The 20874-nt window shown below is 35.9% G+C and overlaps 1 protein-coding gene across 2 annotated transcripts in view; it reads right to left on the reverse strand.

Annotated features, from left to right (window-relative positions):
* EDIL3 (EGF like repeats and discoidin domains 3) overlaps positions 1–20874 on the reverse strand; it is a 469327-nt gene that overhangs the window by 102282 nt on the left and 346171 nt on the right. For both annotated transcript variants that reach the window (XM_037801476.1, XM_037801475.1), the window contains one exon: positions 17834–18018. In XM_037801476.1, the coding sequence (XP_037657404.1) occupies positions 17834–18018 (185 nt within the window). The remainder of the gene's footprint in view (positions 1–17833; positions 18019–20874) is intronic.

Raw genomic sequence — 20874 nt, forward strand, 5'->3', positions numbered from 1 at the left:
GGGGGTCAAGATTTGAGTTGAGGTCCTAAAGACTATATCTTTTTATAAAATGAATCCACTGAGTTAAAAAAAAAAATTGAGGGATCAACATGGTGATGCAAACAGCTACTGAAAACTCCTCTCCAGAGATTCAATGAAAAAAAAAAATTCTGAATTGTTTGAAACTCTGGAGGAGGATATAGACTGGAGAAGGACCCTGCAGATGCAGAAGAAAGAGAAGAAATATCAGATAGGAATCTTCTGTCCCAGACAAGCTGGTCCTCTTCCCTCCCCCTCACTTGGTCTCAGTGTGGGAAAGGCACAGAATCAGTAGACGGGACCTCTCCCACCAGGGACACAGATTTTAAAATCTGTCACAGCAGTGAGACATACCCCCACTGTTTGAAGACCCAGTGGACAGGGGAGGACATTTCAAGGCCCAGGTCAGTGAGGGACAAAGAGACTGAGAAAACATGGACAGAGACTTCTCACCATTGAGGGAAGCAGCAGCTAGCAGCCATTCCCTTGCCTTAGGGATGGCTGGAGTACTGGGTCAGCTAAGTGGGTACTTTGCCACAGGTGGAGCCCCACATCGTGCCAGATTTTGGCCAGGAAAATGAGGGCATAGGAATCATGAAGTTTCAGTTCACCTGTGTAAATGCAGTCCATGCTCAGAGGCAAAGCCACCTCTGAGGATGATTAAGTTACTGAACAATGCCATATGCTGGACAGTCCAGAAAGTGCAAGGAAATGAAACCCTTTTAAAAAGATGCTTCAGCTTCTTTATTAGGACCACAGGAGTTAGCTGGTCTACATGTCCTGCACAGAAATCCAGCCTGGATTTGGCTGAGAAATATAGACACCCAACTGTCAAAGCAAGGCTCTAAAACAAACCCAGGTTTTTCAGACCAGCAGAAAACTGTACCACTGGAAGCCAGTAGATCTATTTTACCACACACAGTGAACTTGCTGGGGTGCCAGTTCCTACCTCCCATTCCTGTGGCAGGCCATGATGGGTGCCTGATTTGGGGGGAAGATTGGGCAGCAGAGCCAGTCTGACAACTGGCCAGGGAGAGAAAAAAAGAAATATACATATCAAAGAAAACCAACAAGATAACCCAAGATAAAGAGAGAAAACAACCTCCAGAATGAACTAATCGAGAGAATCAGATGCCTAGATAGCAGAAAATCACAAGCCACACTAGGAAACACAAAGAATATGGCTCAATCAAAGGAATTAAGTGACACCTCAACTGAGCTTCAAGAGTTCAAACAACTAATTAAAGATGTTCAAACAAATCTTCTAAATCAAATTGAGTTGAAAAAAATGTGACAAAAGAGATGAAGGATATAAAGGAGACACTGGATGACCATAAGGAAGAATTTGTAAGCTTGAAAAAGCAAATGGTAGAACTTACGGGAATGAAAGGCACAATGGAAGAGATGAAAAACACAATGGAGACATAAAACAGCAGACTTGGAGAGGCAGAAGAAAGGATTACTGAACTAGAGGACAAGACATCTGAAATCCTACACACAAAAGAACAGATAGGGAAAAGAATGGAAAAATATGAGCAGGGGCTCAGGGAAATGAATGATAACATGAAGTGTATGAATATGTGTTATAGGTGTCCCAGAAGGGGACAAAAAGGGAAAAGGTGTGAAATAATAATAGAGGAAATAATGAAAATTTCCCAACTCTTATGAAAGACATAAAATTGCAGGTCCAAGAAGTGCAGCAACCCAAAATAGAAGTGATCCAAATAGACTTACTCCAAGACACTTACTAATCAGATTGTCAAATGTCAAAGACAAAGAGAGAATTCTGAAAGCATCAAGAGAAAAGCAATCCATTATACCCAAGGGAAGCTCAATAAGACTAAGTGCAGATTTCTCAGCAGAAACCATGGAAGCAAGAAGGCAGTGGTATGATACATCCAAGATACTGAAAGACAAAAACTGCCAACCCAGAATCTTATATATGGCAAAACTGTCCTTCAAAAGTGAGGACGAGTTTAAAATAATTACAGATGAGGAGACATTGAGAGAGTTTGTGAACAAGATACCTCCTCTACAACAAATGCTAAAAGGAGAGCAACAGACAGATAGGAAAAGACAGGAGAGAGCGGTGTGGAGAAAAGTGTAGAAATGAAGATACCAGGAGATAGAAAGAGGGTAAAGATTGGGCATTTGATGCTGAAGGAGTACAGAATGTTCAACAGGATTGATTGTATAGATCAAATGGATAGCACAATATTGGGTGATTGTAGCACAGTATTAGTATACTGAACAAAGATGACTGCGAGGGGCATGTAGGACATCAGATGGAAAGATAGAAGATAAAGACTGGGATGGTATAACTTAGTGAAACCTAGAGAGGTCAATGACTGTGATTAAATGTACAATATAAGTATGTTTTTACATGAGGAAGAACAAATGAATGTCAACTTTTCAAAGTGTTAAAAATGGGATTGTATTGGGGGAAAATGCAATCAATGCAAACTAGAGTCTATATTTAACAGTAACACTGTAATATGCTTCCATTAATTGTGACAAAGGCAATATACCAAAGCTAAATGTCTATAAGAGGGGGATATAAGGGAGGGGTATTAGGATTCTTAGTGTTGGTGTTGTTGTCTAACTTCTTATTGTATTTTATTTTAATTTTATTTTTCCTTTTGTTGCTTTTTAGTTGTCATTTTTTTTCTTTTTTTCTTTTTTCTTCACCTCTTCCTCTTTCTTTGTGGAAGAAATGGAAATGTCCTCATATAAATAGTGGTGATGAATGCATAACTATGTTATTATACAGGGAACTATTGATTGTTTACTTAGTTTGGAATGTATGGTGTGTGAATAAAACCATATAAAAAATAAACTAGGGATATAAGAGCTGGATAAAATGTGGAGAAAGGGATGTACCTAATAACCTTTGGTGGGAAGTAGAATGGTGCAGCCCATCTGTAAGGCAGTATGGTGGTTCCACAGGAAGCTAAGCATTGGGTTGCCATATGGTCCTGCAACCCTGTTAGTAGGTAAATATTTGGAAGAACTGAAAGGAGGGACACAAATGGACATTTGCCCAGTGGGGTTTATGGTGGCAGTATTCATGATTCGTAGTGGATGGAGGTGGCCTAAGGCCATCAGCTGATGAACAGAATGGCGAACTGTGGTGCATACATACAATGGAATATTGAGCTGTTACAAGAAGGAATAAAGTTGTGAGGTGAATGGACATTGAGGACAGTATGTTGAATAAAATAAACCAGCAATGAAAAGCAAAACATTATAATGCATCACTAATATGGATTAACCATAATATGCAAACTCTGAGAATTGAACCTGAGAGCTTATGTTATTGGGGGAAGGCTTGATTGTAAGCTCTTAGCAGTTACATCTATTCCTGAGTTGTAATGGCTATTTCTAAATTCTGCGATGCTGAACTCTTTGCTTATAACCTAGTCAGTCCCTGGAACTTTCCGTATCTGTGTGATACCTGAGACCTAGAGCCCAAGTCTGATGGCTATGAATGTCAGCATTATCCCATACAGCAAATGTTAAGGAGTCTGAAAAAAGCATTCAGACTTCAGTTAGAGATATGAACAAAATAGACTTTGTTAGGTCTAAGGTAACTCAGACTAAAGGGTAAAGGATGACATTGACAGTGTTTTAAAACTGTAACTTCTATGTGAGACCAAAGGAAGAGATGTTTATCTGCTGCAAAATCTATACTTTTTGTAACACACTATATACTTTAACTTGTATGGTCAGTACATTCAAACACCATAATTACATGGAACTTTGAATAGGGAATGAAATCTGGTTGGTTTGTACAGGTTAGTGTGAAGCCCTGATACATCCCAGAGTAGTTTGCGCAGAGAATAAAACTGTATTTGCAAAGCCCCCATGAGGCACTGGGGGAAAATGTGGAAATATTAAACTTCCCCACTTGGGGAATTAATGATATTCTTACAAGCATTGGGGATTACCAATTTAGAAGGCTGAACCTTCGATCTTGGGGCTTGCCCTTATGAAGTTTGTTCCTGCAAAGGAGAGGCTAAGCCTACTCAAAATTGTGCCTCAGAGCTACCCCCAGAGAACCTCTTTTGTTGCTCAGATGTGGCCTCTTTCTTTAAGCCAACTCTGCAGGTAAACCCCTACATGGGACATGACTCCCAGGGATGTAAATACCTCCTTGGCAATGTGAGACATGATTCATGGGGATGAGCTTGGCCTGGCATTGTGGGATTGAGAAAGCATTCTTGGACCAAAAGGGGGAAAAGAAATGAAATGAAAAAAAAGTTTAAGTGGCTGAGGGATTTCAAATAGAGTCAAGAGGTCATTCTGGAGGTTATTCTTATGCATTATACAGATATCCCTTTTTAGTTTTTAGTGTATTGGAATAGCTGGAAGGAAATACCTGAAACCGTTGAACCACAACCCAATAGCCTTGATTCTTGAAGATGACTGTATGACCTATATAGCTTACACTGTGTGACCATGTGATTGTGAAAACCTTGTGGCTCCCACTCCCTTTATCCTGTGTATGGACAGATGAGTAGAAAAATGAGGACAAAAAGTAAATGAATAATAGAGAGGGTTGGGGGTATGTGAAGTTTTGGGTATTCCTTTTTACTTTAGCTTTTTATTCTTATTCTTTTTTGTGTGTGGTACTGAAAGTGTTCAAAAATTGATTGTGGTGATGAATGTACAACTATATAATGGTACTATGAACAACTGATTATACACTGTGGATGACTGTAGGGTTTGAAAATGTATCTCAATAAAAGTGAATTAAAAAAAATTGAGGATCTTATTTGCCATCCAGTGGCAATATGTACCAACCACAGACACAAGATATCAAATGACATTAAGAGTCACACAGGGACATTTCTGTCAACTTTAACCCATTCCTGTGATGGAAAATGTTGTCTTTTGAGAGAGACTGACTTTCAGAATTTATCAAATGGCTCTATGTGAGGACCCAAAGGTCTAATCATTTCCTTAGCAATGTACTAAGCACAGAACAGCCAGAATAAAAAAATAGCTTCCCTTTCTCCAGCATAAACAGCATTTAATAATTTTGAAGTGAGGTCAATTTAAGCATATTTGCTTGGGTTTAATAAATGATTGGGCTTTCCAAGATCTACTTGTCTGGAATAGATGTACATTTTAAAACAATTACAGATCAGCAATCTATTCAAATCATTATACATTGACTAAAAATCGTCATTGTATCTGCATCATAATTCAGTCAATGAGATATACAAGGGGACAGAAGGCGTACAAGATGGAGTGAGATATGATTGCCAGATTTAGCAAATACAGGATGCCCAGTTAAGTTTGAATTTCAGGTAAACAATAAACTTTTTTTTAGTATAAGTATATCCTCTGTAATATCTAGGACACAGTTATGCTAAAATATAACTCGTTATTTATCAGATATCTTTAATTTTTATCTGGGAACCCTCAATGAAAGGAAATGCTGTTTTTGGTTCATTGGGGACTGGATAATTCTGAATAATCAAATAATAGTAACTAGCATTTTCAAAGTCATTATTTTTTAGCACTTTACATATTAATTCATTTAATCTTTAACAGAACCCTATATGATAGAAACTATCATCTATACATTGAAAATGAGAATATTGAGACACTAATAGGTGAAGTAACTTGCCCATAGTCACGTAACTAGTTAGTGGCAAAGAAGGGGTCTGAACCCAGATATTCTGCTTTAGATTCCACTATCCTGTTATGATATACTGTCACTTACGGTGGTGGTTTGGAACTGTACACACCCCAGAAAATCATATACTTAAAGCTAATCCATTCCTGTGGGTGTAAATCTATTTTAAATAGGACCTCTTGATGAGGTTACTTCAGATTAGGTGTGGTCCAGGCTGGATTTTAATCCTCTTACTGGCCTCTTTTATAAACAGGAGGTGGGGCTGGGGTGGGGTGGGGGAGGATAGGTTGGGGAGAGAGAGAGAGACAGAGAGAGAGAGAGAAAGAGAGAGATAAAGGGAGACTGATTGTGCCATGGAAGGAAGAAGCTGAAACAATGAAACCTGGAAGAGAAGGGAGAGACCAGTGGACACTGCCACACACCTTGCCATATGTCAGAAGAGTCAAGGATCACCAGCAGCCAGTCTTTGGGGAGAAAGCATTGCCTTGATGATGCCTTGGACATTTTTCCTAGCCTCAGAACTGTAAACTTGCAAGCCAGTAAATTCCCATTGTTAAAGGCAACACATTTCATGGTATCTGCTTTGAGCAGCTGAGCAAACTAAAATACTTAACAAACAATTAGTTAACTCAAAATTACCCTATGAACCACAAATGGACTGACAATTTTTGAAGACATTATTCAACAAAACTTTCAACATGCATCAAGCACCTACTTTAAGCAGGGCCTCTTCATTAGAGAATAACAGTAAACAATACTCCATATTTACTGAAGACCTTTCATCTCTTCAAGCGATACATCATAAATTGAGATTATATCCATTATTGTGCCACACATATCAAGGGCTAATTGACAAAAATCTTTAATTATTTTAACTCCATAATTTATATACTGGAATTTTATGCTATATATAGGGCTCATAACCAGACATAGTGGAGATACAAAAATCAATACAAATACTCTTTCTCACAGATTTTAGATCGATTCTATATCTATACCTTTGATATTCCTACAGAGGAGAAACAGAAGATTTGGTTTGGTTTCAGGGGGATTCATTACATGAAAGTGAGATCAAAATAAGCCCAGGTTTTAAAAGTTTGCACACTGTCTTGACCAAAAGGGGATGTGAAAGGAAATGAAATAAGTGTCAGTGGCAGAGAGATTCCAAAAGGAGCCCAGAGGTCACTCTGGTGGGCACTCTTATGCACAATACAGACAATGCTTTTTAGGTTGTAATGAATTGGAACAGCTAGCAGTAAATACCTGAAAATATCAAACTACAAACCAGAACCCATGAATCTTGAAGGTGATTGTATAAAAATGTAGCTTGTGAGGGGTGACCTTGTGATTGGGAAAGCCATATGGACCACACTCCCCTTTATCTAAGTTTAGGGATGGATGAGTAGAAAAATGGGGGAAGGAAAAAAAAAAAGGCACCCAGTGTTCTTTTTACTTTAATTGTTCTTTTTCACTTTAATTTTTATTCTTATTTTATTTTTATTCTTATTATTTTTGTATGTGTGGTAATGAAAATGTCAAAAATTAATTTTGGTGATGAATGTACAACTATATAATGGTACTGTAAATGAATGAATGTATGCTTTTCTTTGTATGACTGCATGGTATGTGAATACATCTCAATAAAAATGAATTTAGAAAAAAAAAGTTTTCACACTGGTACCATGATATTTCTTTAATTTGTAATATCCTGACACTCCATTGTTAAAATGCAGAGTTGTACTCAAATCATTTTCAACTTGATATATCTAAGCAATTTCCATAAAATGGTTCTCTCTAAACGAGTATCTTTGTCAGTCAAGCCATAAACAACCAATCCTTCTTTTTTCAAGCTTCAATTTGCACACACATCTCAAGATCTTGTCCACTAATGCAAATTTCTGTGCCCAACCCAGACCTAACAGCATCAGAATCTCTGGGGATGGAATCTGGGAATCTGCACTTCCAGCCAGTCCATGCCAGGTGGTTCCAATGTAGGAGGTCTCCAAACTATACTTTAAGAAAAATTCTTCAACACCAACATGCAAGAGATACAAGCATCTGGGCTGTGCCTTTTCCCAATGAAGGCTTTAAAGCTGTTTTATTTTTAGAGTTTCCCCTATTTCTCTTTATAGATCTTTGAGGCAGATGTAGAAAACATACATATATATGGTGTTACATTCCGAAGCACTCTTAGATCCATTACCTTGTATATATGGGATCAGGCATACGCCTTACAGAACAGATGGGTCCTGTGGTACTCACAAAGAACAATCAAATCCTATGCTTCTGAGGATTAAAACTCTACAGTGCTTCTCTTGAAAGAAACTGGAGCTGAGCCTCTAATATGTGGTAGGATTTCAGAAGAGGGGAGAAAAGGAACTTAGAGTTAACTTGGATAATAGCTATTTAATTACTCTTGCTTTAATTGTATTCATTTACTTTAAGTCCTCTTAACCATTTTTGTTTCTGTTAATTATATGGCATATACAATGGAATAATAATTACACACAACTCTACAAAGGTGATTAATAAATGTTGAATGTAATTACTATAAAATTTTATTCTACATTTTACTATAAAACTATAGAACAAAGCATCATGAAAATAGATACTAATTGGAATGACTGTAGCTAAATATCTCCTCTTTCTTATACTGGATAACTCTAGGATGGACAGCTTTTAATCAATTTTTAGTAGCATAAAAGAAAAATGTATAAATGTGCAGATGAACTTAATCAGCTGAATGAAAGTAGACACATGTTCCCCACACCCAACTCCTTTGAAAATTTGCTGATTCACAAGGTTTTGGGTCTATAGAAGAGAAAATATATGGGACAACAGAAATCTTATTATTTACTATAGTCTTACTTGTTAAATGAAGAAAACCTGAGAAGAACATTTTTGCAAGATTATGATGCTTTCATCGTTCACAGTTCCTGTTGCTTAATAGTAGGAAACAGCAACATGTCTATTGCTATATTTAGTGTCCTATTTTAATGTTAAACAGCGAATATCGTAGTACAAATTCTACATTAGAGTTTGATGCGTCTCAGTTACAATAGTCTCTCATTGGCACAGAAAGAGATCTTTACACTGAGAACATAAAGAAGGCAAAGACAAAGTATGTGAATATTTGCAGAACAAACGTCTACAGTTTAAGTATTTAAAGACAAGTTTTAATGACGATCCTCTGTCATTTTTAAGCCAGAAGGAAACAGTTTTAAACAAAATTATCAAAAACAATTTTTAACAAATGAGGCAATTTTACCATGAGCGACAAACACATATTTATGTACTGTTGTAAACCATTCTAGCCAAGCCCTTTAGCATATAGGAACTGTTTCTTAGCAGGTAAAACTCCGTTAAAACAGTAAATGTTTATGCCCCATTTTACTCATGATATGAGTTGACTATTCAGGTACCTCTGGGATAACTTTAGGTCATGTGTACCATTCTTTCTGAAGATGAAATGAAAACTATGTTTTTAATGCTTTTAGGCATTTTTAACTGCTTGGTTTGTACAGATATGGAACATAGTAATTGATGGAATTGTTTGTTCTATTGAGTAGGCCTATAATAAAAACTGAAGACTGCACTGAATTGGAAAACAATGCTTACAAACATATATTTTGCATGCTATTTGCTATTCTGAAAAAAACAAGCTGAGAGACATAAAAAGACTGTTAAGGTTAGTCCCTATTCTATACAATGCTAGATGCAAACAGCCATGGAAAAATGACATTCGAAGGAAAGCAGAAACTGGATTTTTTGATCTGGTTCTGCCATTTACAGGGTTAAGTCATATTAACTCTTTAAATTTTGGTCTTCTTATTTTTTGAGTGAAAAAATTACTAGAAAATCCATTTGAAAATAATGAAGTCCTATAGAAAATCAATTTAATTATTACAGAATTTTCTAAATTGGTTCCTGGGAACATTACACTGATTATTCTATAAAAGCACTCTGTGATCAAATAAGTCTGGAAATCGTCAAGTAAAACAAAGTTAAGTATTTTTTTTCCTATAGGATTCTGTAGAGTCTTGGTATGTTAGTATGCATACAAATTCAGAAAAAGCAGAGAAAAGGGTATAACATTTCTCACATTTTAGCAAAGAACTTCTCTTTTCTTTCAGAGAACTTTATGGAAGCAGTGTTTTAAAGAGTGCATTTTGGGAAATGCTGATAAAATGTAACATTGGAGAGAAAGGGAACCTGATGTGTTTTATGGTACTGCATTTTCAGGATGAAGGTGTGGATGTATTATCCTAATTGTATTGGTTTATAATCAGATTAAAGAAGATGGGATCTTTTCAGAAATACTGGGTCTGGGGTCAGTGGGGCCCAGTTCTAGCAGTGGAACTATCTGAAGAAAAGAAGCATCTGGAAAAAAAAAAGAAATTTTGAGTGTCAGTATAGTGGTTTTATATTCAAGATAAGAACCAAGAACCAAGGCAACTAGGGTTGGTAGAGAGCCCAGGATCAGAGTGAGCTGTGATGGAAAGCTGGACTCAGGTGTACTGTGAAGTCAGTGGTCAAGGTGGCATCCGGTGGTCAACTGAGGGCCAGGACAGAGTCTGGAACTTTCACAGAGATGAAGGTGGGCTGAGGGTTAACAGGCAATTAACATTCAGAGGGCAAGCTGGAGCTGGACTGCAAGGCCAAGGAGTAAGTAAACTAAGCAACAAGGACCCAGAAAAGCTCATGTGGAGAAGAGGGCAGTCAGAAGGGCATCGAGAACCCACAGAAATAAGAGGGCAGGTCAAGTGGAGGGAGCAGCTTCTGGATTTTTTTGGTAGACCCAAGGCAAGGAATCTAACAGTGAGTTCAGAAGTCAAAACTGGTTTGCTTTGATACTGAGGTCACATCCTGCTGCAGCCAAATGAATTTTATATTTGTTTTTCTTCTGGAACATAAACTAAAGCCAGAACTACTGGAAACTACAAATAGACAAATGTGTCCTTAGTCATATGTAAAGGATCTCAGTGGAGATTCACAACAAATGTTAATACAGAAAAGGACAGGGCTAGGGAGACTTACACCTTCTCTGAGACACCTGTGCTAGTGACCTACAGTAATAGGATAGTGTGTTCGTAGCATACAACAAAGACACTAGAGGTTTAAAAGTCACTTCTCTGAGGAATGTTTCCCCTTAGAATTTTGTCATTAAAGAGAAGGCAAATACAATATTTGCTACAAAGAGATTTATTTTATGCAGACATTAGCTGGCAAGTAAATATTTCATAAGTGAGAGATGCCTATAATCATGATTGTAAACAAAAATTTAATTACCTACTCATTACAGAATGGTGGGCTTTGAAGAAAAACTGCAAAGGTGTCCAGGATAAGCCAAAGCAACTGAGGTAGGAGTGTAGCACACAGCAGTATTCTCTAAAATGTGGTGTGTGAACAGCAGACATGCCATCGGGTGGTGGGAAGAGAATGTTAGAATTTCCAGTCCTGTTTCCTATTTGTTTTATTTTAAACTTAAAAAAAAAAAGTAGTTAAAATTTCCCCAGTACTTAAAAAATGTGTGTGTGTAAGTATTTGATGTTCAGAAACACTATAAGGGGTACACAATTTAAAAAATGTGGAACCACAAGGAGAGAGGGCAAGCTGGACCCAAGAAGTACCATGTGCCACCATCCATGACCGGGTAAGTGGCCAAGGCAGTGCTTGTCAGGACTGGGTGCTGGATGGGCCTCCTAATCCAACAAATATCCCCTAAAAAAAGGAGTCACATCTTACTCACTAAATGGGCTTACAAAATAATGTGGTAAAAAGACTCAGGTGAACTTCTTGACTGCATGCAGATCCCCATCCACCACTTACTGGCTGTGTCATCTTTAGCGAGCCTTTCTGACTCTCAGTAGCCTCATTACAAAACAAACACTACTTAGCTCAACTAAGAGGGCTGCTTTAATGACAAAATGAGGTCACTGATTAAAATGGATTCACATTTCATTTGCAAGTCTTTACAAATGCTCATCTTATTTGAAAAGTATTCCCAAGTTCTAAATTATCCTCATTGCCGTATTTTCAGCCCATTTATTTAGAGGAGAATGGTAACCATTCTTATAACTGTATTTCATTAATAAAAAGATAACTAATATGGAACAAATTAAAGTTCATTTGTAAACAAAGGCACCAGAAATCATTTAATTCTCATTATCATAAAAACATGAACGGGCCTGCTGTGCATATACATTCTCAATGTTTTCAACTACCATTTCTAAGCAGAAGCATCCAACTTCCCACACTTCTGTTTATTGCTTTTGGAATGCTGAACCCGTGCAATTAAAGCATCAGTAATCACATAAGCAGGCAGACACAGTGCCGAATATGACTTTCGGTTCCTTGCACGTGGCACTGTATTTTCTCATAACGGGAATCTGAAAAATATTTACTAGCATTTAAAAAATTATGAAGTCGTTTAAAATAATCTCCTAATCACAAAGGCCCTTTTACCCCCATCCAATTTTTCTGTGTTACCTGGGATTTGCTTTTCGATACTGCACCCTACATCCTGAACCTAATTCACTCCTTCCCACCCCCATTAGAAGTTATTGCTTATTACTTTCTGTATTTTTCATGAGCTGCTATACATAAATGCTAGTATATTTGTGCTTAATAATGGCTTAAATTAAGTAGTGTTAGACGTTGTAAAATTACAAAAATTCTAAAGATGATTTATAATCTGAGCCAATATGGGCATCATTTGATTCATTTCCTAGACTTCAAAATGTATCAATGTTATGAAAAAACAGAAGCTGTTTCACAATCATGCACAAAATAAATTTCATTGATTCATATCTTCAGAGTTGCTTTACAGATGAACCTTTCATGCAGGCTTAGTATTTACTATATATGAAATATTGGAATGGTGAATTGGAAATCCAAATATTCCTTCATATTGCCAAATGTTTCCCAGAAGCCTAGAGGTCATTTGATCCTTAAAAACTTTTCCTTCAGCACACTTGTAAATAAATTGTCCAGAAGGCAAGAGAAGTAACTGGCTTTCAAGAAGTTGTGAATTCTACGGCTAGAATACTCCCTTTTAAAAACTGAAATGAATTAATTAAATAAGGCTTATTTAATTTAAAAGCTTAAATTCAATTCCTTTCTTATATATTTCCACAAATTTAGTATTTGAGTGAAGCTGTGAAGGGTTAGATACAATTGTGACAAAGGTCAGCACTAAAATGTACAGTCAAACAACTCTATTAATTCTACTGATTTGGTTGAAATACCATACAGACTGCCTTAACTTAGCAAATGTCTCATGAAATAGATCAAAAGGTCATTTCCTAGGTGACACTGTGACATTTTCCTTCCTGTGAGTCATTTATATTACACTACCTTTTATGAAATCTGAAAACCTTTTATTAGATTCAATTATAGACAATGAATTATCTATTTTCTTTAGTTCTTAGTCACTACCAATAAGGCAATGATTGCTTCTACATTTCATTCAGAACAAGAGCATTTGTGATGCCTTATTCTTAAAGTTTTAATCAATACAAGTTACTTCTGAGTGATCCTTGTTGAGTTCCATCCCCCATACAAATCACTATATTTATTCACAATTTATAAGATTATTATCAGTTATTCTCTTGATAGAATACATAATTAAATACCTCAATTCCCTGCTGAATCTCAGTTTGTTGAATCAGCATAAATTAAAAGGGAATTGTCAAATGATATACTTATCATTTTAAGTTGTCAGTATTTATTATTACTGCTCATAGACAAAGAATTTGAAAAATCTGATGCTATCTAGAGAAAACCATTTCAAATATTTTGTTTGCCAATACCAATTTACAATAACTTACCAATACTCTTTACAGTTTGCAACTGGTCTAATGATATAAGATTTAATAGTACTATTGGAAATTCTCTTTTGGATGAAATAGAATATGTATGCATATTTTCATTCTTGATCATAAGTGGTGCCATCATATCATGCCCTCCCAAGTTCACACAAAGCACCTACCTGAAAGAGAAAGAAGGAAGCTATCTGCGTAGCACCTGATGTGTGCTTACTCTGTTCTGTCATTAGTCTTACTTAATCCTTCTTAGAAATCTGACTCCTTTGTTTAGATGCCAACCACAGGAGATAAATATCTCATCTTTAAAAATCCCAGTGAGTCAAAGGCCACTTCATTTTTAAGAGCAGGGATTAAAATCTAGCCCAGTCATGTGTCAGAAGTGTCCAACTACAAATCAAGGATCTTTCAAAGTGGTATAGAGATTTTTTGAAGGGCAGAACTGCTATTTATCTTTTGGGAGGTTTTTGAAGAATACATTAATAGGGCTTGCTTAACACTTTGGTTGAAATTTGAAGTTTTAGGCAGCATGATATGCATTAGAGTGAATGCAATAACATTCTATCAAGAGTCTGAGAATTCTTTCACTTAGGACAAGGCAGATCTAATGTATTTCTGTCATGTTTATATGGGGATAATATAATGATTTCATAATTAACAATAGCTTAAGGAAGTTAATCAGTTAGGCATGATCACTTCTAAACAATAACACAAGAACCTTTGACTGAGAGGGACTAGAAATTTTGATCTTATAGAAAAAACTGTAAGAAAAATTAGAGTAATAAGAATAAATTGTTAAAACAATACTGGAATACCTAAGAATTTCTAAAAGAAAACCTAAGAATTCCTAAAACACCAAATTATTCCTAATGGAATAGAGGTGTTTTCTTGGCTTCATCTATAAAAATTGTATTTCCAAATATTACCTGATTATGTTACACAGACCTATTAAACTGAAATAAAACTTTATGTATCAGAGGGTCACATGTATAGTATATAAGAAAAATTTCTTAAAAATCAATTAGCAGGAGATTGATAATGAAGGAAGGGAATTTAAATGAAAGACATGGTTGCTTCTCTGAAGAGCAATAGCTCAGAATTGATGTATTTTTGTTAAAAATACAGCTAAAGTTTATAAATTCAGAAGCCTCAGCTGAGGATAAAAATTGACCTCTGTATCAACAACTCCAAAACATCATCATTCCACTCACTGTTAATCTCACTGTCATACACACACACACACACACACACACACACACACACACACACACACACACATATATTTATATAATCTTACATGTCTCTATTCATGTTAATATTATTTTCAAAAACACTAGCAAGCATAACAATGCATAGTTGAACATATTATATTCTTTTGAGAGGAAAGCTCTAAAAATAGTCACAATTCTAAGGCATGATGTCAGAGAAGAGAAAAATTGAAGGAAAGATGCCAATTTACCTTGCCTTGGAGATTCTGAATATGTTTTGACACAACAGAAAATAGACATACAGTGGTAGAACTGGTCCTTGAATTGACAGAAAGTCTGTCATTAACAGAATGAATCAATTTCAGCATGCAAGTGCCTTTAAGAAGACAGTTGAAAAGCCATCTTTAACAAAGTGATGGATGGAGGTTTCCACCAAAGATTACACTCTTACTCATGTAAAAACATTTATTTTTATCTCTCTAAAGGAATTTGCTATTGGCAATCTCTTTATGTGGATGTTTCTAGAATCTACCAGCTTGTCTGAATTTCCTATGGGGTGTAAAATATTTTGTCTAATTCCACATGTCATTATGACTGAAAAGTAATATTAGTTATACCTGGTCAATCTGACATATGACAGGAATACTTACAATTTAAAAAATATTACACAACAACCACAAAATCAATTTTGCCAATGACAACCCTAACAAATGGAAAGGCGATTTTCCATGGTTTCTTCAAATCAACAACTTGAAAACCTCATGAAGGATATGTATTATAAAATTCATTTCCTCTATTAAAAACACCAGCTTTTTGATATTAGACTTTAGATGTCATTTTCAGATGTTGTTTAAAATTTTAAGGATATGCAGCAGTTGGCCTCTGAAATCAGGGATCACAATTATATTTGCTGAATAGGCACAAATCAATAATTTGTATTATACTTATAACTAAACCATCCATTCATTCATTCAATGAATTTTTATTGAATGCTACCATATACCAGGTCTGGGGACAGATATTTAGCAAAGCACTGGAGATAGAGCAGTCAGCAAGACATAAGTGTTCCCAGACTTCCTGGAGCAAATGATCTGGCATGAAGACACAGTTTCCAATACAGTGTGATAATGCTACAGTGACGAAATTACAGATGACATAGTAGCATCGGGAGAGAACTTAAGCCAGATGTGGGGTGGCATGGAGTTGGCAGCAAAACTTTCCCAGAGGAAGGTACGTCCAAATGGTCTCTGAAGCATTTAACCAATTGAAGGCTGGTGATGCTGAGGGCAGAGGCTCTCTTTCCCTTGCTTTCCTCTAGGAAGAGGGCATTTATAAAGGAATGAGAAGTGAGAGGTAGTATTTGGTTTGAGAAACTGAAGGAAATTTAAAAGAGTGCAGTAAGAGTAAAAAGGGAGCCAAATCATGCACTCTTAGACTATATTAAGGAATCTGCACTTCATCCTGATGCTAATAGGGAGTCACTGAAAGATTTTAAACAAGAGAGTAAGATAATTACATGTGCATTTTAGAAAAAAACAAACAAACACACTGGCTACATTTAGGGAAATTGATTTGTAGTGGGTAAGACCAGAAAAAGGAAAGCTGTTTAGGAAGCTTCTGCCAAAGTCAGGTGACAGGGGATGATAGCCTAGATCATAGACATAGCAGTGGGGATGGTGAGAAGTGAAATGATTTTAGAGTAATTGCATCATTTTTTTAATAATCAATTTTTAATAATTGCCAGTATTTGCTAAATCAGTGTGAGCATATGGATGGTGAAAGAGGTGTGCTAGAAGATAACAGGCAGAGGAAAGGTGGCCTGGAAAAGACATTGGGAAGCATCAATCAAGAGGTAGGAGGGAAACAAGGAGAGTATGGTATCACTGGAGCCAAATAAAAGGAATGTTTTAAGAAGGAGGTAATGTCCAAAGAGCATGAAGAATATATTGCTCACTCTCTTGGTATTACTATTCATTATGGCATATGGTGCTTTACAGGTGCTCAATAAATACATGTTCAGTGAATGATTTAATTGCATAAACACTGCCAAATACAAGACAGAGACATCATGCTGGCTGCCAGCATCATATGAAAAAGAACGTACACTCCCTACCTTCAAAGAGTTCGTAGAATAATAATAGGAGAAAGACATGTAATTCAATAACGTGTGGTAGCTAATGAAAGAGCTCAGTAATGATCCAAATAGCATGCTAAGGGTAAGTAAAGAAAGAAGTAAATGTTTTTTTTAAATGTGAATAAAAATGTGAATACTGTTAAAATAAGGTAAAATAAGGTCAAGTAAAGACTGAAAAGGGATATAGGAAATCTAGTTTGACAAGGGTTGAATTTTCTATTTTAATTATTTTCACAATTTCCAGAAATACAATGAATTACCACAGTTTTGAGTCTCATGTGTACAGCATAAAAATCAATAAAGGTATAATTCATACCTTGCAAATGCAGTGGCATCATTATGGAATCAAGCTGTCTTACTTGTCTTTGCCACAGAAGACATAAACAAATTTGCACAGACTTCAAAAGTACTCCACAAATAAGTGCATTTCAACAAGATTGTTTTGAAAAGCATTGACTCTAACCTTATTTTGTTCATTTGAAAATGATAAATAGACTCTGCAACAGTATCTGTGCTTTCCTTCTATGATCAAGTTCTGTTATGAGAAAGTAATCAAATTGCTACATTGCTTAGCAACCCCAGATAAAAGCTAAAAAATCACGAATCATGATTTTATGTAAACAATTTGCAGGTGAAGGGATGATTCCAATACCTTTGGGATCCCTGCTGTGACACTTTCAAAACCAATATTGACACAAAGCCTTACAGCAGGTGAGAATGAAAATGCAAATTTTCTCATACACAAATGTTCTCATAATCAACCAAAATGACCAATACATAGTGTGATTCAGTACAGTCTGTCATATCAATCTGATAGCAGCATCAGCGTACAAATAATGATGGGTGTGGCTTCATAAGAAATTTCTATATTTTCCAATTTAGCCAAGCCAATGAGGAAGGCACATTTAAATTAGCATGAAGTTGACGACTTTGACAGTTACCTAACCAACAGGAAATCTACCCAGGAAGGAGGGGTGGGTGGAGAAAGAGTTTTTGAAAATAGTACCTGTAACCACTGTGACTGGTCATTGTGGCCAGAGGTCCAGGCATTCACTTTGCCTTGCTTGTCCAGCCGAGCTTTCCTTGGTTCCCAGGTAAACATGTCCATGTTGAGAGTTCTGAAGATGCTGGAGGCAGTGATCTGATAGTCTTGGATATGCCCTGATTTCATTCCCAGAGGCTCAGAACAGCCTGAAAGAAAATGAAAAAGACTCCATGAGAAAAATAATTTATTATCCTGGAAATTCTCTGCATTCATTTTGGATAGGTAAAAGAAGATTAAACATAATGTTATTCATTCTCCCAAAGAGAAAGCATCTAAATTTTTTTTAAAAAGGCTATAATCAGAAATAAATCTGAAACAAAACTGAAAAACAAGATAGCCATTCAGGTTATTTTGCCTGATATATTCTGGAAAAATTGAAAAGAAGACAAACAATCAAACTACTTTCTGTGATAGATGATTTTGCAAAATGAAAACAATGCTGAAATGCTCTCTTGTCTCATTACCGGTAGTCTTATGACTGCTCCCTGATTTTCAACAGTTTCATTGTGTCTTTAAAAATAGGTCATTTTCTCATAAAGTATATTTGGTTGTCTTTTATTTGTTTCCATAATATTTCAAATGAAAATTCCCTCAATACAAAATCATTTTTACGAACTGCTCCCGTTATATTCTAAAATGGACAGATTTTTTTCCTAAGAAATGTCTGTTCATCTTTATTCCCTGATTATTACAGCATCAATAGGGCTTCTTCTGAGAGGTAGGAAGCCAATATTTACTTAGTGTATACTATGTGCCAGGTACTGTGCTGGTGTAGAATTTAGACTACTAGGTAAGATCACAGAAGGAAATAAGCTAATTCTAGCCCAAATCATTATTAGAAAAATACTTTTTATAAAATCTTATATTTAAATCACAGTCAATAACCTCGAGTCTTGGATATTGCTTGAAGAACTCTCAAATCTACCATGTATATTTTCAGGTTTGATAAGGTGCAAAATTTGAGTTTGCCTGTTCTTAATAAATTACATGTAAGCATATGTGTGCGCATGTGTATACATATAAATTCACAGTATTTTCCAGTATTGAATTGTAACTGTGACAAAATGCCATTCACCATGGTCATAAAAGAAAAGATGACTCTATTATCACATCATTCAGTAATTGGGTCTTCCATATATACAACTGTTACATTTTGGCCAGGAAACAAAACATGGCAACTTTGATCATCAAGAACACACAGAATAAAAGAAACTTAGCCAACCAATGACTTCTCCTTGTACTCTACTGGTTCTCCATTTATTTGTTTCATGGCCTTGAACTTGTTATTCAACTGCTTTGTGCATCAGTTTTCTCATCCATAAAATGGTGATAATAATTAAAATGACTTCATAGAAGTGCTCTAAGAAATTAGTTAATAAACATAGGTACTTAGAAACAGTGCTGGCCTCTAATTATTATTCTTGTTATTTTTCTGTGTATGCTAATGAAGGTGTCAGGGATTGATTTAGGTGATGAATGTACAACTATGTAATGGTACTGTGAACAATCGAAAGTACGATTTGTTTTGTATGACTGCGTGGTATGTGAATATATCTCAATAAAATGAAGATTTAAAAAAAAAAAAGAAACAGTGCTGGCAACTAGATAGCATTCAGTAAGTGTTAGCTATTTTTAATGTCTCTGTAAATAGTATTTAATATTTCTGTAAAACTCATCATAACTGATAGGAATGTTAAGTGTTCATCAGTCAGTATAAAGTGTATCCTATGATGGGGTGAAGTTTCTAAAACTAGGTCATTTTAAGTCCAGGCTACTAAAAGAGGGGGTTTAGAACTCTTCATTGATAAATAATTCTTGACTACAAGTTATTGCTCTCCATCCTGGTCAGACAGATCACTTCTTCCTTCCTGGGGTTCCTCAATAACTGCATTCACATTAATCTTCCAGGAAATGTCTTTCTCATGCAAACATGACAAATGCAGGGTTAGCCAATTGTATGTCTCAGCACAACTCTTGTTGGGTGTTAGCACACGTCTTGTTGGGATTTAGGGGTAGGAGAAATATACCCTAAGCCTTGTGATGAAGATAGCTCTAAAACTTATATGTAAATTCTGAATGAGGAAAATACCGTAACAAAATCCAAGCATTTGGTAAGTTCTAAGTCTTAACAGCATGCCATTTCTCTTCACGCAGTTCTAAGGTAATATGCAGGCTTCTGATGTGATCCTCTGTTTCCTCTTTGCCCCCTCTACCCTTTTAAATTTTTTCTTGTTTTGAGAAAGATACAAGGGAAAAGGAAAAGTAGTTGTTTTCCTCCTTTTGTGATATAACCTAGCATTAGAAATAATCGACAAAAAAGAAATGCTTTTACTTTGATCATTTCTGCTTAGTCATAGAATTCATACCCACTCTGCTTTCCAGTACTTACCCCAGAGGAGGGGCTGAGTAATTATTTGTTCAGTGAAAGAATGAGTATTCCTCTTCTTATAATGGTCATGATCTATTTCATTCTAAACATCTTTAATCGTATCTCTTTCAGAGAATTTAGCAGGCTTTCTTTTTAAGTGTTTGGGAAGATTAACTACTGATCTTCTAGGCAGGCTGAGGGATCTTATAACAGTTTATTGAATACAATAAGGCAACCTGGGGCTTTATAGCGCTGCACTGGATTATGGGAAATAGTTTGGTAAGTTATATTACTATTTATTTCCAAATGTTATAGCTAACCTCTCTGCCAATTTGCCTCACACCACATATCTCCCTTCTCGTTCATACGATTTCATCCATATAAATTAACTAACTCTTTTACTGCTGTGTATGGCAACTGAACCAAATGAAGTTTTAATAACGAAGTTGATTATTTCTATAGTTAAGTGCCATAGCTTTTATAAGCATCTACCAAGAGATATTACTGTCTGCATGCAAGTTCAAAATCAGTTGTGGGGCTAGGAGATCAGGCACTGCTTCTGTTTTTCAGAAAATAAAATTTGTAAAATGTCAGGTGTAACCTCTTGTCAAATGCAAAGGTAACATATATTCAC

Source organism: Choloepus didactylus, chromosome 13, assembly GCF_015220235.1.
Source record: "Choloepus didactylus isolate mChoDid1 chromosome 13, mChoDid1.pri, whole genome shotgun sequence".
NCBI classification, from domain to species: domain Eukaryota; kingdom Metazoa; phylum Chordata; class Mammalia; order Pilosa; family Megalonychidae; genus Choloepus; species Choloepus didactylus.